The following is a 16,505-nucleotide window of genomic DNA, read 5'->3' on the forward strand; positions in this document are numbered from 1 at the left end:
TACCAGGAAATCTGTGGTATAATCCAAAAGGAAGAGTAGCAAATCCATGGAAGTGCAATCTCCCTTAGTCTAGTCAACCGCACCGAAAACGTATGTCAGTTTGGCGCATGGAACACCAAACTGAATCAAAGCACAAGCTTTCCTACAGTCAAGCCATTTGCACCAGAACTGCTGGTATCCACTCAACATTTACAAGTAAAATTATGATGTCACACCCCCTCTCCCTTGACAGCATTGTGGGAGGGGGTGAAAGGGTTGGGTTTACCCCAGCCAAATCTGTACCAGTTTTCGGGGGAAAGTGAAAAAAAAAAAAAAAAAAAAAAAAAAAAGCATAAAGTTTACCATGTATGTACACTAGCGGCATTTCATATTTATGAACCGATGAAAAAAAAAAAAAAGCCTCTGGTTTTGCAAGTTCTTGCAAAAATGTCAACAAAGTGGCATGAGCCCAACTAATTCATATACAACGTCATCTAATTATTAAATATCTTCATATTTACATAGCGCATAACTGTCATGGAAAACAAAAATGTATAAAAAAAATAAAAAAAATGTAAAGTCCTTTGTGTCTCTCCTCATCTGGGTGTGGTCTCCTCTGTCTTTTTATTGCTGCAACAAGGCTTGTACTGCTGAGCATCGATGAGGATTTCACCATAGCGTCCCTCGTAAATTATTCCACAGCAAACTTTTTGCCTGAAATGAAATTAAACAGAATTAATGGGGTGGTGGGGGGGAAATTATATAATATACACACACACACGGGGGGATGAAGAATGAAGAATCTGCAGTTAAGCCTCGTACACACAATGAGAATATCAGACGAACGATTGACTTTTTGCATGCTATTCTCTGATCAAAAAAGAAAAAAAGGACAATATAACTTTGGAAGTGATCCAACGTATTCATCCATTTCTGAGCATGCATGGTCTTGTTCTTATGATTTCAGATAAATACTGAATCTAATTCCATGAAAGTTTTACGAGAAAATGTTTTGAGTTTGTCCCTTTGCATAATGATCCGTGATCGGCTCTCGAAAGCCGTATATGAACGATCAGATTAACCACTTGTCGACCAGCCGCCGCAGTTTTACTTGTGGCAGAAGCTGGGCAAAACAATGTTATATTACTTTGCTTCGCCCTGCATACACTAAGGGTGCGCGCCGCCAATGTGAATGCCCGGCAGTCACGATCACCTCTGGGCTTCCGCGATTGCTGGTGACACACAGAGAACTGGGATCTGTGTGTGTAAACACAGTTTCCGGTTCCGAGGGGAGAAGAGACAGATCGTCTGTTCATACAGAGTGATCTGTCATCGAAACTACAGTCCCCCCCCCCCTTCAGTTAGAACACAATTAACCCCGTCCCTGCCAGTGACATTTTTACAGCAATCAGTGCATTTTTATAGCAGTGATAAATACCAAACGGTCGCAAAAATGTGTCAAAGGTGTCCGATGTGTCCACCATGTCCCAGTCTCGATTTAAAAAATAAAAAATTTTTTTAAAAAAGCCATAAAAACTATCCCTTATTTGGTAGATGCTATATCTTTTGCGCAAAACAAATTAATATATGCTTATTGAAAAAAAAAAATATGTAGAAGCCTAAACTGAGGAGAAAAAAAAAAAAAAAAACGCTCCAAAGATGCTGCTAGCAGGACTTTTTTTACCGTCTTGCCAGCACAACAGTCCAGTGTGAAAGCCCTCGGGGCTTTCACACTGGAGTGAATGGAGCGGCTCTTTCAGGGCGCTTTACAAGCGCTATTTTTAGCGATGTAGCGCCTGCAAAGCACCCCAGTGTGAAAGGGGTCAAATACAGATCTGGATGAATAAAGAGTTCTTTATTAAAATAGATGTACTTGTTCAACCTATCAGTGTGAGGGCTGTCTGAATATCCTACATGCATGTATTAAAATATATATAATATTTTTCCTTTTGAAAGAACATGGTACCTTTTCCAGTAGGTTGGATCCAAAAAGGAGAAGGAAGAGCTCCGGTTTGGTGCGGTTCTTCTTATTTCTATGTCTGTGTCTGTGTCGGAGTGGTTACTGCAGGATGAGGAATGTGTCGGTGAAGCACTAGATGCCGTACTGTGCGCACCAGAATCTGCAGAAAAATTGACGTTTATTAAAAGACTGTTTGCGGCATTTAAGGATTTCCCAGAGACCAGAAATGAAGGGAAATCTCCCCAACAGGAAGCTTAAAGCTGAACTCCAACTCTCCCTTCAGTCTTGTACAGATGTACAGATTTCTCTCCTGTAACGAAATTGCTTACTCTGATTTCACTGCACACAGAGATTCTCTTAATGTGCATTAGAAGCTCTAGAAAAAGCACAGGGACCCAGTGATAAGATCACATGGCCTAAAATATGGTAGGCAATGAAAACAAAGGTTTTATACAAAAACTGGTTGAGGAGGGGAAAAGAGAAACCAAAATATAAGTGAAGTACATTTTAGCCTTAAGGGTTAAGACAAGGGGGAGAAAGCCACACAAACACCACAGACAAGCACAACTTACAACGGCTTGAAAGGTTTTTATCAATTTGGTTCCTCTTAGCAGCCAAACGTCTAATTCCTTTTGGTCTGATTCGCAGAGCTTTCAAGTTCGGTCCCCCACGAGCATCTACTACCTGTTCACAAAACAGAGTTGGGAGGGTGAGCCATACAAAAATAAAACAGACCCACCTTCAATCCCAACTGTGAATTTACTGTAAGATATTACTATTATTGAAAAAGGTGGACTGGGCTCCACCAAAACGTTGACATTAAAGCAACTACTAGAAAATTTCTCCTGTTGCAAGTCTCACTGAGTGCACCTGCTGCTTGCTTCATATTATTCCTTTAGATTAGTAAAATTATAAAATAAAGAAGTAATAATAAAGATTGTAGTTATTAGAGTAACAGAATAGTAAAAGTTATAATAAATAGTAAAAGAATAATAATGAGAAAAAATAATAATTAAAAAATAGTAGGAGTAATAGTTAATAAATTGGAAGAATAACAAATTGAGTAATAAATTAGAGTAACAGAATAAAAATGAGCAATAAGAATAGTAGTAGTTAGAATAGTTAGCATAATAGAATTAATAGGCATAATAATTTGGAGTAATAATTAGAACAGAATAGTAATGAGAAATAAGAATAGTAGTAGTTAGAAGTAACAGTAAGAATAATAAATAGGAGTAGTAACAGGTCTTATTCTAAAATAAATTGGTGTAATAAAAATAAAATAATAATTGGAGTAATAAGTTAGAGTAACAGAATAGTAATAAATAATAATAATAATAATAATAGCAATGTTAGAATAGGAATAATTCGAGTAATAAAAAAATCGGAATAATAATAATTAGAAAAAAAATTGAATTCGAGTAATAGTTAGACTAGGAATAATAAATAGTAATGTTAGAATAAGTAAAATTGGAGTAATAGAGTAACAATACCAAGAATAATAATAAATTGGAGCAATATTATAATTATAATAAGTGTAATAGTAGTAAAAATTGGAACAAGTAGAATTGGCGTAATAAGGAATAATATTTATACATATTAAAACAGTAATTTGTCTTGACATTAGTCTTGTTTGTACAATTCTAAATAGGATAAAATTATACAGTCAGTCAAGTTTGTATTGCCAATTTAAGAACAGTTTCTGTGCCTAGTGGACAAGACATGCACCGAGCACCATCAGGGAAACCTACAACTTACATGATTCCAGTTCTTTTTTGAGTCAGACGGAAGCTTTTTCCATCTCTTCACCAAAAGCACACAGGCGTTGCAGATATCCCCTGTGCGTCTTTCATGTAATCTACAAACAGAAAAGAAAATGCGAATTTAAAAACTTTTTTTCCTTTTTAAACCTTATGCAATAACTGGTGCTTGAAACTAGAGAGATTATCCCACTTATGGAAGGAGATGAGCCTCAACTTTAGGAGTCCCAAAACACCAGTGTAACAATGAATGAGAACCTTCACAATGGTTTAGCTTTGCAAAGTCAAACTAAGGTGTCCATTTATGAAACTGAACAGCGGTGATCCTGAGGATTGCCACTGATCTCAGTTCATTAATGGTTTATGAAACAGATGATCAGCATTCTCCGCACCCAGAGAAGCTGTAACTGACTGACACAGAAAGGTCAGTTTATGAAGCTGTGATCTCAGCACTTCATTGGCGATCTGTCTGTGGGGGATTTTTGAATTCCTAGATCAGACCCCACCCAAGATAGTAACCATGTCCCCCTGCCATGTATATGCAGCATCTCACAAAACTGATGAAGTCACGTGGTGTGTCGTCACGCGTAGGGACGGGAAGGAAGCTGACTGTGGATGCACTTTCTGCTGATTAATAGATAGAAAAAAGCCTTTTTCTAGTAATGTGCGAGTACCCTGTGTATGAAAATTTTTAATAAATGCCATTTGTGAAATACTACACTATGGTATTCCCCCTCTATCAATCTATTGGGTCCTATGGAGCAATAAGAATAAAATTTAAAGGAGAATGTGACCGAATTTACCAGGAGAGAAGACATATAAAGAAATCTATATACCTTTATGCGAATCCCTCCTTGCTATAGGTAAGGGGCCACTGCCCACTAAAGTGTGATCACAGCGGGATTAAGCACTGGGAGATCCACACCTCAGTTGAATTTGCACAAGTTTGCACAAAGCACTTGCACTTAGAGACTGTAATTCTTTTCTTGGGAGTAGCAGGAGAAACAAACTATTGTCCAGATGGTACAGAGACCCTGCTACTTTACACAAAATTTTCCTGTCTACCCCAGCCACCTGCTGGCGCTGTGAAGCTTCAGCCGGAACTTGTATGCATGTCTGGTGGGACTGAGAGGATCTGCCCCTTCTGGACGCAGCTTTTTGAATGTTATAATCTCTTAGCTGATATTCCGGTTCCTATCTCTCCGAAAATTGCATAACTCTCTATACTGCCCGGGTCTATTAAATCGCAGAGACAAAGATTGCTCCGTTTCTTTATGTCCTCTGCTAGACAACCGATACCTGCTTATTGGAAGACGACGAATACTCCCCCATTGTCACGGTGGGTATCGATTATGAATGACCATGAGAATGGAGGAGATGTTGGCACTGGACAATGACACTTACGCCAAATTTATCTCTCAATGGTCGATCTGGCTCCGCTTCTCTTCCTCTGACACCTTAATGAACCAAATCTTGAACGCATAGGGACACTGTGGGCTCTTTCTTACCCTACCCCCCCTAGCCATATCCCTTCCCCCTCCCCTCTCCTCTTGCTATTCAGCTTTCCCGTCTACCGCCTTGCTCCTCTTTACTTTGCTCCTCTCTTCCCTTTCCTCTTCTCTCTCTTTCTATCTTTTTTATGTTATTGATTAAATATTGTCTCATGTAGTAACCCATGAGTATTTCTCACTACTGTGGCCTCGTGGATCGGTGAGCAGGCCGTCTTCCCTACTCTCCAAGCTTCCCGTCAGGGACCGGCTGTGGTCGATAGTCATTAGCCAGCCCCCTGTAAATGTACTCCTGTTACTGTTCCTGCTTGCATTTGCCTCATGATGGTTACTGTTTTATTGTTTTTACTTGAAATGTTTCAATAAAAATATTTTCAACACTAAAGGAGATTATTTATGGACTTGACTATTTATATTTTTTTATTTTTGATGGATTTCAATATGAATATTTAATCTATAGAGGCCGGATTCATTCTGATATAACGCATGTTACAGCCGGCTCTGTAGTGCGTTTACTACTATATTTTTTGTTTAATTCTAAAGTTTATTTCCATGTGATCAGGAGAGGGTACCCTCTTTTTGGTCTAGGTATACTCTTATTTTCTTGTATATCATTTGTTTATTATTAGGGTGGTTCACTTATATCACCTCTGGAGAGTGTTTACTTATTTGCACTTTATGATCAATTCACTGTTTTTTGGCTTTGCACTCAATTGAAGCAGTTGTGCTTCCGTGGAGGTTTTCAATTGACTCTGTAGTGCGTTTACTTTTTTTTCTGCATTTTCTCTGCAATTTATCAAAATAGTAATTTTTTAAGAGACTGTTTAGTTACTTACCTTTGTTCACTTGATTTTCATTTATTTGGATTCTATCACCTCTGTGGTGTGTTTATTTTATTTAATGTAGCACTTTTTGAGATATAGATATATATATATATATATATATATATATATATATATATATATATATATATATATATATATATATATATATATATATATATATATATATATATATATATATATATATATATATATATATATATATATATATATATATATATATATATATATATATATATATATATATATATATATAAATAACTTTTGATTTGTGTAACTAGGCATTATACTTATCACCCTCGGAGGGTGATTTAAAGTGGAAGTAAACCCTCCTAAACATGTTTTGCTTAGTAGATCATACTTTTCTCAGGCAGCTGATCGCTGCCTGAGAAAGTGCACTTGTGTCCTTTTCGAACAAAAAACGCAGTTTAGATGTCGATGACGTCAGCCGCGCTTGCGCAGTATTGACGTGCGAATGCGGCGTATCCTGTATTGCCGCCTTTGATCTTCCTTATTCTCTGCCTTTTGTTAATACGAGGCATTCTCCTCATTGCGGCAGAGGAGAAGTCTTGCGTTGTAAAGATATCCCTTGGTTTGGATTTGTTATGACGCTACGGCGCATGCGCAAGATTTCCTGAGGGAAATCTAAGGGCGGAAATGACGTCCGCAAAGGACGTCCAAACCAGACTTTGCAATGGCGCGGGCAATACCCGGAAGGGAGATATTTTTGAAAACGAGAAAAAAAAAAAAAAAAAAAAAGGTATCTAGAGCGCTCGTTTTTAGGAATTACATATATAGTATGAAGGCTGATGTATAGTATAATAGCAACAGTAGAAAATTAGAATTTTTTTGGTCGGGTTTACTTCCTCCAATATAGGGGCAGCGCAATACCAACATATATTTAGTTTCATATTAAGCGGATACGGTGTGATCCATTCCGGTAGTAGCAGCAGCCCCTGACATTTGATAGATCACCAGTGGTAGCGCAGGAATAAAACACTATCATTTAATATATTACATTATGACAACTCTAAGCAGATTATAAAGAGGAGGTACAGAAGACTCAACCAACATCCTTACCCAAAACAGTTCTGAAACTCGCCCTCATATCGGTTGCTGTCTGTAAAGCGACTGCTTGAAGATTTGGCTTTGCAGATACAGCAGCCTCTGGAGCTCCTGTAAGTCTTTGGCTTATAAAATCCAATCATTTTTCATCTGAATCAATCTGAAAAAGAAAGGAGAATGCATCAGTCTCAAGATACAGAATTTTGATTAAATTTTTTTAAATAAATAGACACATTTGTGGCTACTAACTGACCTTTTTCTTTTCAATCTTACTTTATTGAAGGTGAAAAAACAACAAATTTAGTGCTCGTTACAAAATAGACACATGTAGCATACATACAGCAGTGAGGAAAATCTTTACGGAATATGCACAGATTGAGGCTTCTTATCTTACATATTCCTAGTGTCACAGTGGTGCATCGCTATACAATATGCCACAAAGAAGAGTGAACAACATCTGTGCGGGTTCCAACCTACAATTCTATTCCAGTTGAACACTGTTCTATGGTGTAATGTGGTCCATCCTGATCGGGATGGTATGCTGTAGGTATCCCTCATCTTAGGGTATGCATCTTGTTCACAGATCTATACTGGGCATATGGCCTCGGTTTGTAATTTTGGGAGTTTGATCCAGTAAGGGAAAGAGCAGGTAGGGAGAGAGAGGAAAAAAAAAAAAAAAAGGGTTAAATCTTAGGAAGGGATAAGGGAGGTTAAGGCGGTAAAAGATCACGCCAGCATGGCTAATAGGTAGGTGAGGTTGAAGTGAAGTCTTCAGAGTAAAGAAACATTGACCATGAGACCCAGGTGATGGAGAACTGTTCCTCCTTCTCATTTTCCCGTGCAGACGCTCTAGATCTCTTATCTGATCCACTTCAACAGCCCAATCTGCCAGGGAAGGTACAGCCACTGTTCTCCAATGACAGGAGATCACCGTCTTAGCTACGGCCAGGAAGTGATGCAATATATCTTTTTTGATTGACTAGAGAGGTCCTGGGATCATAGATAGGAGGGCCATCTCTGGTGTGGGCTTAATTGAGGTCATCAGCCTGCAGTATAAAAGTCAGACCTTCTGCCAGAATTTCCGAATGGGAGGGCAGGCCCACCAAATGTGGAGCATTGTGCCTCTAGAGGACAGGCATTGTCAGCAAGTATCTAACAAAGAAGGGTTGAAGCGTTGTATAGTCGCAGGGCATCTGTACCATCTTGTCAACAGTTTAAACCCTTATTCTTGAGTCTTAGTGGCTACGGAAATCTTATGTGTTAGGATGAAACACTTTTGCCAATCTGCAGGCGAGATGGAGTGTTGCAAGTCTACTTCCCATTTCTGTGTATATGGTGGAAGGTCAGGGGTAGGTATGTTCAGTAGTAGGGAGTAAATTAAAGATATCATGTGCGTCAGCAGATCAGGTTGTAACAGCAGTTCGTCAAAATTTGATGGGCTAGATAGGATATCCGATAAGGAAGAAAAGGTACATATGTAGGACACAACTCGGCTTCTCTGTAGCCACATTGTTGGGTGCCTCAGGGCTGTCTGGGGAGGTGTGCCCGTCCTTAGAGATGGGTCCACGCGAAGGACCTGGGCTAGGCGTCTGTGGTTCTCCTTGTTTCAGGGTCCGAATCTTCTTCCACTTACAGCTGGAGGGAAAGCCGGGGGCCCAAAGAAAGGAGTCATAGGGCCCTGTGGTTTAGATATTTTACTAGCCGAGACGATATGGCCCCATACCTAAAGTGGGTGACAAGTGAGAGCAGAGTACAGAGCGGCAAAGGTCGATCTCATTTAGATGACTCTAGAGTTTGGACAAGGGGTGATGAAACCAATCTATGATACGTGCGAGTACTGCCGCCTTGTGGTATACAGAGGCGTCTGGGACCCCTGCTCGTCCCCGGGCCTTCGAGAGAATCATTGCATCATATCTTATCCTGGGATGGTCCACCATCCATATAAAATTTGGAGAAAATCTGACTGTCTCTTAAAAGTGAATAACCCCCAATGTGTCATTTCTGTCCTCTGCCATCAGCACGAGTCACTTTTGATGAGTTTTCCTGACACAAAGAGAAAAGTAACAGGGGAGGGACCTTCAGTACAATGTATGTAGGAGGATTTGTTTTGTCTGTGTATCACATGAGGCCAGTCACTTCACCGACTATACACACAAGGGTTTACAACCACTTTAAACCTTGACAGATTCCAATCCTTCCACTAAAAATTGAAAGTGATAAAAACCTGAATTGCAGGCAGATAAGACAAGCAGTGGAAATAGTGAATTTGGCCTGGTGTCAGCCTCTTGCAGTTTTAGTACAGCAGGGCTCAGACTGAGGGGGAAGCAGCACAGGGAGTGAATCAGTATGTGCTGCAGTGCAAGCCAATAGTAAAAGAAAAAAATTAGAGAGGAGATATGGGTCTACTGCTTTTTCCCCCCCCCCATGTCCAGTCACAGGCTTTGGCCAGTGACGACCTGCAAGGCCAGACTGATTTGCCGATCGCATTACATTTTAAAATATTTGTAATATTTTACATTTTTTAAAGGAATGAAACAATAATGCACAGACACATTTTAATTAAAGTTCTGGCTTTAGACGACTAAACTTCAGATCGTAAATCACAAAACCTTTATGCTGATTGGCTAGACTGTTACAGCATTTCCCATATACAATTCGCACACTGTTCCTGGCACTTATAAAAACATCACACAATGAAAACATGAAGCCACAAAAGACATTCAGGCATCATAAGAGCAGATCAAAGCCTTGCTCATTGTACAAAACATCCTCCATGGGATCAAAGAGACGCCTCAAAGCTGCAAGTTTGCATGAGCTAGTGCAATAAAGAGTACCTGTCACCTACATAAAATGGTGGTCACCAATCTAATTTGTTAGCCGTCTGATTCCTATTGTTCTGTTTTGGTTAGAAGGGGGAAATATTAAACCTCTAAGGGTCTTTATTGTTCTTTGACCCCATTGAGATTTCAGTTCACTTCCTGTCCTGGTGACCACATAGTAAGTGAAGGGGGATTAATTAAAAACAGCCAGATGGCCACTAAATTTGAATGACTGTTGTGTATGCTATATTATGAGAGCCTATAGAATGTATTGGGCTGGCACAAATCAGAAAATAGGCAGTTACTTTAAAGCAGACTGACACTGTCTGCAATTTTCCGACCAAAAAACAATGGAAAAAATAAAATAAAAAATAAACTGATGGGTGGGAGGGGAGTACAGGGGTGGGTGGTCATTCACAAACAAGGATTTCAGCGTCAGTCACGTGGTCCCTTCCAAGCAAGTGAGTGGGACTGACGTTCTACCAAAGCTCTGCCTTAATAATGCTCTTCCCACAAAAATGTGAGCTGTGTTCTGGGGTTCCAGTAACACACTCTGCATTAATAATCACTTCAAGCAAAGTTGACAGGCTTAGCATGCCACACTAGCATAGCTTCTTTGACGTGGAGTTACACAGCCAACCAAATATTGTCTGGTTGATCCTTCTGCTCTAGGGATTTCGCAGCTGTGGTGGCAACTCCGCACATGCTCCGTTTTCAACGAGTTTCTATTCTTGAGCATTTCCTCCCCATCACAGCCAAGTAGCCAATGCGACTATAGAGTCACACGTGGACGTATACACTGTGGTAAACAGCCCACTCCCTCCCTCCTCTATGCCCACTAACCAGCTAAATGCAGCGGGGCAGGATATTACATGTAGACATGGTCAGTGACAGATAGGCATAGGATGCATTAAGGTTAAAAAAAAAAACCACAAGTGTTTACAACCCCTTTAATGCCCCTTGCACAGGAGCGCCATAATTTACCGATATTTACTAAAGAACTTGTGACACCCCTGTGCAAGGAGCCAATAACCATGTGTAAAGACCAGAGTGATGTTGACCATAGATGTGCAAAAGTATAGACAAGTGAAATGAGTCATTGCCACTAGTGTTATATACTCACTTAACCAGTTCCCTACCACTCTATTATCATATGACGTCCTGGGATTCCCTTTATTTGTGGAGAGCTCACTCCCGGCGGCCGCGATGTGCATCGGGCACCTGCGATTGCCCGTTAACCGAGCAGGACCATGGATCTGTGTGTGTGTAAACACAAATCTACGTCCTGTCAGGTGAGGAGACCAATCAGTCTCCTCCCCTTGCAAGTTAGAATCACTCCTAGAACAGTTAACCCTTTGATCACCCCCTAGTGTTAACCCCTTCCCTGCCAGTGACATTTCTACAGTAATCAACGCATTTTATAGCACAGATCGCTGTATAAATGCCACTGGTCCCACAATAGTCTCAAAAGTGTCCAATATGTCCGTCGCAATATCGCACCAAATAAAAGCAGATCGCCGCCATTACTAGTAAATAAGCCATAATTCTATCCCCTATTTTGTAGACGATGTAACTTTTGAACAATCCAATCAATATACACTTATTTCAATTTTTATACCAAAAATATGTAGAATACATAACGGCCTACACTGAGGGGGATAAAAATGTTTTTTTTTAAATTGGGATATTTATCATAGCAAAAATAAATATTGTGCTTCTTTTTCCAAAATTGTTGCTTTTTTTTTTGTTTATAGCGCAAAAAATAAAAGCCACAGAGGTGATCAAATACCACCAAAAGAAAGCTCCATTTGTGGGGGGGGGTTGATTAAAATGTATTTGGGTACAACATCGCATGACCGTACAATTCTCATTCAAAGTGTGACAGTGCTGAAAGCAGGAAGTTTGCCTGGGCAGGAAGGGGGTCAAAATGTCCTGTATTGGACATTTTAAAAAACACAGCAAAATGACTGCACTCAAACACTCAAAATGTAACATTTTCCATTTTAGTTTTACTGCTCTGTTCTCAACTCCATTACTGAACGTCACTCAGCTGTGTGCAACGTCCCATAGCCAACAATGCATCTCAATTCACATCAGTAAAAAAAAAAAAAAACACTTTACTCCTGTGGGCAACAGGCCTTAGAGACCAGGCAACCAGCACAGATAACCCAAGTCTGCATGACCAACTTTGTTTTGATGTCTAGGACCATCCTAAGAATTATATTGGCAATATAAGTGTATCCCATCATAGGGTACCACATTGTGCATCATCAACATTTCCACTACCCACCATGACAAAAACAGTCTCCTCTGACAACCAACAAAAGAATTATACAAGAAAGCAACTACTCGCAGCTAAAGTAAGCAGACTGACTTTGCATTACAATTTATATAAATCATATGAATTTTTTTTCGTTTAAATCTAAGCATATGGTGAAAACTAGTGCATAAGCAGAAGCGAAGATTTGAATACAGTTGCGTGCAGAGATGGATCTACCGATTTTAATATGTGAAAGTAACCTTGGTTTAAAATGTTATTGAAAGTGCAACTGAATCCCAGAGTCTTCGGATGTGCAATTGTCCTGACTACGCTGGCACGCAATTCCCTTTCACTTGTTTGTCCTCAGATCGGAACCATCATATTTTTTTATAACTTTTTAGAGAAAACCTAACATGTGTGTGGGTGCTCACAGGTGGGCATTCGTAGATTGTAAGCTCTAATGAGCAGGACCCTCTGATTGCACCAGTGTTGAATTTTACCTTTAGTCTGCCCTAATGCTGTAAAGCGCAGCACAAACTATTAAATATAAACTATATAAATCCTATATAACAACAATAAATAGAATTAAAGCAGCCCATCCATTTTAAATGGTATTACAGCTTTTCACTGTGGAAAATAAATAATAATAATGAAAAAAAAAAAAAAAAAAGCACCACAAACATTTTTGCCAATGCTGTTTGCAGATCTAACGGAGATTGCACTGTGAATTGTGCCTTAAACATTCTGGATCTTACTTATAGTGTTCTCATTTTGCATACACGAATTGTAGAAATGCTTAAGGTGGAACATCACTCTGCCAATCAACATGTATTATCTTTAATTTCTTTAGTTACTTCCTAGTTCCTTGCCCAAGCAAATGTCATACATCCTTGGAGTCTTCAGGAGGGGATTTCTCAGCTATGCGCACCCCCCTGCATGCATGAGCTAAAGGCAGGTGGATTCCAGGAAATGTTGCATGAATTAAGTGTTTTACTAAGTGATGTCTCAACAAAATAAAGTATGGAGACATGGATAGATGTTTAAAAATGAACTAAAAATAGCACCTTTGGTTTGTGGCGCTCAGATGCAGTAATTCTGCTTTCCGAAAGGGAGGTGGTGCTACAAAAAAAAAAAAGTCAGATAAGACCCAGCAGGTTAATAAAAAAAATCTATATTTTTTATATAGATAAAAAGGGGGCAGTACTGATTTATAAGATATGGGGCTGTGCTTAACCAAGTTCATACTCAAAAAAAGCACTTCCAAGTAAAGCCCACTGATGACAGGTTCTCCAAGTCCTGGGTGATGATCTGCTCATAGACTAGAGGGGCTCTAGGAAAGGAGGGGGGCAGACAGCAGAGGACAGGGGTCATGTCAGGTAGGGCTGGTAACGGCTATATAAACACGCTGACAAGCAATGTGATGAAGCTGCATGGACAGCAGCCCCTCCTGAGCAATCAGCGTGCCTTTGTTATGCCTACGTGCAGAATTCCCAGCCAGTCACACCGACCACCCACTGATCGTCCTCCACCCCCCCCCCCCCCCCCACCGATCCCTACACATCCCACCGATCGTCCTCCACACCTCCCCCCACCGATCCATACACATCCCACACACAATGCAGCACGTGCTGACAGCACTTCACATCGATCCCAGACACTACAACAACCAGCAGGAAATCCTCTCTGATACAAAGTATCATCAGAACCCGGAGCCCATCATCAATGTGTGACTGATCACAATCCAAGGCCTCTGCAAACCTGTACAATAAAAGTTGCACTGCACGATCACATGAGGCAGGGCAGCCCGACAATTGCTACAACATTTTCCAAGTTGCTACCTTTGATCAGATAAGGGTGGCATCGGCTGGCGGCAATCAGGGGTCACCCTGCAGATATTGGGGTGCCATATCCCCCAAGATTGCTGCATTCTCGCTCCTCTATTGAGATGTAACGGCAGACAGTCTCAGTAAAAGTGGCAATGGATGGGCATAGAACAGAACACAATCAGATAAGGGTGGCATCTTCTACTGGCAGGCAACGTCCTACCAACCCCCTGATACTGGGGTGTCCGGTGACCCCTAAAGATCCCTCCACTATGATCTGTAACCTCACTTTATAAAAGTTACAATGAAGGATCAGAGAAGAGACACACCAAAGGCAATGAGAAGGGGACCAGCGTGTCCATAATGGGGTCTCCCCCACAGGTAACATTGCACATGGTGCCCCCCCCCCTCCCCATACACAGACATGAGGCTGAGCGATGACACGGAACAATGGAGGGACAGGCAGCCTGACACATGGCACTGCCACCCCCCAGAAGAGGCCCCGACCCCCCTGTACACCCCCCGGAGACACACACAACCCCCAATCCGTACACACGGGGCTGACAAGTGTCCGGACACCTCCGACCCCCCCACCACAGTGCACAACACTCCCCCCCTGACACATGGACAGCCCCGGGTACCACACTCACCCCCTCCGCCCCCCCGGACTCTTACCTCAGCCTGTCTCCGGTGTCCCGTACACGAGGGGGTGTTGCAGAAAAAAAAATCCTTAAAACTCTCCCGGGTCACCTCTCAAGAGTGTCTAGTGCGCAGGCGCCTTTCCCACGCTCTTATTCTCTTGAATCGAGCTCATTAGCATGGCTGCGTGACGTCACCTTCCTGCTTCTCCATTGTCCTTTTAAGAGAGCTGAGAAAGGCGGGAAAAAGAGAGAGTGAGACTTGTCATTGCCTTAACGTGGAGGGGGAGTGGCCAAGCCAGGAGGAGAGGGTGGGGCCAGCCGTGCAAAAGTCACAACAAAGACTGTGGTTGGTCCAGGCCGTGCAGTAGTAGCGTGGCCGTCCATTGAGGAGCTATAGGGGGGCGCAATAGAGACTCCGCCTATATTCCAAGGGGGCAGTGCGGCTGCTAGGGAATGGTTGTCAATGAGACCGAAGTCCCCATCCACAGGCGGACTGGACATCAGCAATGAGGGAGCCCGGCCACACGAGGGCAAGGGGGATGGGTGATGTGCTCTCTGCCTCCCCCTACAGTGCACTACTGCAAGTGTCATTGAACCTACTGTACTGCACTATCTATATGCACACAAACATTTTTTGTGTGTTCCTTTTAATCCTGACTCCCCTATTCCTCTACAAGCAGAAGAGTTTTTTTTTTTTTTTTTTATTTTAAGGGCTTGTTCATAATAGCTGCTGCTCCTCTGAAAAGAAATCCACACTCAGATCGCTTTTTCAGAGGCATTTGACAGACGATAAAGAGGCAACATGTCAACAACTGTTCACATCTGTGCCGCATTGGAGGGTAGCCCATTCCTTTATATGAGCCGCCTTACCTGCACAATTGCACTGTAATGCCACGCACACACGATCGGACATTGATCGGACATCCCTACAACAAAATCCATGGGATTTTTTCCGACAGATGTTGGCTCAAACTTGTCTTACATACACACGTTCACACAATGTTGTTGGAAATGGCGAACGTCAAGAACGCGGAGACGTACGACGAGCAGAAAAAATTGAAGTTCAATAGCCAGTGCAGCTCTTCTGCTTGATTCTGAGCATGCGTAGAACAAGGACGGAAATTCCAACAACAAGCTCCGATCGCACATTTGCCGCCAGAAAGTCCGATCGTGTGCACGCGGCATTAGGGTAGTCCGATAGCCAGCCGTGCCACACAGAAGTCTTTCAAAGCCAGAACACCCATGGCTAAATAAATACTGACTCTTAATCCACCTGGAAGATTTTTAACTGATTTACTGTAAACTAAAAGTTCAGTTAGATTATAGAGTGTAAAGATGGCCATAGATAGATAATTTGGCCGATAAAGAAGGGACTGGCCGAATTTCCATCCATGTCTGTTTTTGTTTTGTTGGCACTCAACACAACTCAATCTATTGACCAACTTCTATTGAATGGACCTGTTGGAAAAAGCCGCTCTATCAGCAGCTACAACCAATGGCTGCAGTGCTGATCTGTGTATTCTGTCAGCGGAAGAGTTTCCCCAATGTCACACTGCAATAGCACCATCCATTAAGGGCGCACGGGCGCTGCCCTCCTCGTCCATGCATTCGGCCGTGACCCCCATGACCCGACCGATTCTGATTCCCCCTTCTATTTCAAACATGTGGATGGGGAAATTTGTTTTCAGTTGTTTTTTTATTTTGTTCAGCCCGCTGGTAGGCTGCATTTGCTCTACATCTAAGAGGAACATTCAAGGAAAATAAAAAAAACACAACATTTTTGCTTGCATATGATTGGATGATAGAAATCAGCAGAGCTTCCCCTCAGATCTATAGCAATCACACTTG

At 41.5% G+C, this 16,505-nt stretch overlaps 1 protein-coding gene across 1 annotated transcript; it reads right to left on the bottom strand.

Annotated features, from left to right (window-relative positions):
* Window positions 1-393: 393 nt before the first annotated feature.
* On the bottom strand, window positions 394-7,257 carry SINHCAF (SIN3-HDAC complex associated factor). The gene is made up of 5 exons (XM_077473044.1): window positions 7,130-7,257; window positions 3,698-3,797; window positions 2,512-2,623; window positions 1,946-2,099; window positions 394-693 (listed from the first exon to the last, which is right to left on the bottom strand). Exons 1-5 carry the CDS (start codon window positions 7,255-7,257, stop codon window positions 576-578), a joined length of 612 nt encoding a protein of 203 aa, XP_077329170.1. The 3' UTR covers window positions 394-575.
* Window positions 7,258-16,505: the final 9,248 nt, after the last annotated feature.

This window comes from Lithobates pipiens, unplaced genomic scaffold, assembly GCF_037356315.1.
Source record: "Lithobates pipiens isolate NorthernLeopardFrog02 unplaced genomic scaffold, aLitPip1_a1.2 Scaffold_8, whole genome shotgun sequence".
NCBI classification, from domain to species: domain Eukaryota; kingdom Metazoa; phylum Chordata; class Amphibia; order Anura; family Ranidae; genus Lithobates; species Lithobates pipiens.

What these genes read in the sequence shown, in the direction of transcription:
- SINHCAF (XM_077473044.1), bottom strand. Translation starts at nt 7,257, where the DNA reads ATGATTGGATTTTATAAGCCAAAGACTTACAGGAGCTCCAGAGGCTGC. An exon ending in GAGTTTCAGAACTGTTTTGG is followed by an intron (nt 3,798 to 7,129) that starts GTAAGGATGTTG and finishes TTCTGTTTGTAG; the next exon opens with ATTACATGAAAGACGCACAG. An exon ending in TAAAAACCTTTCAAGCCGTT is followed by an intron (nt 2,100 to 2,511) that starts GTAAGTTGTGCT and finishes ATTTTTCTGCAG; the next exon opens with ATTCTGGTGCGCACAGTACG.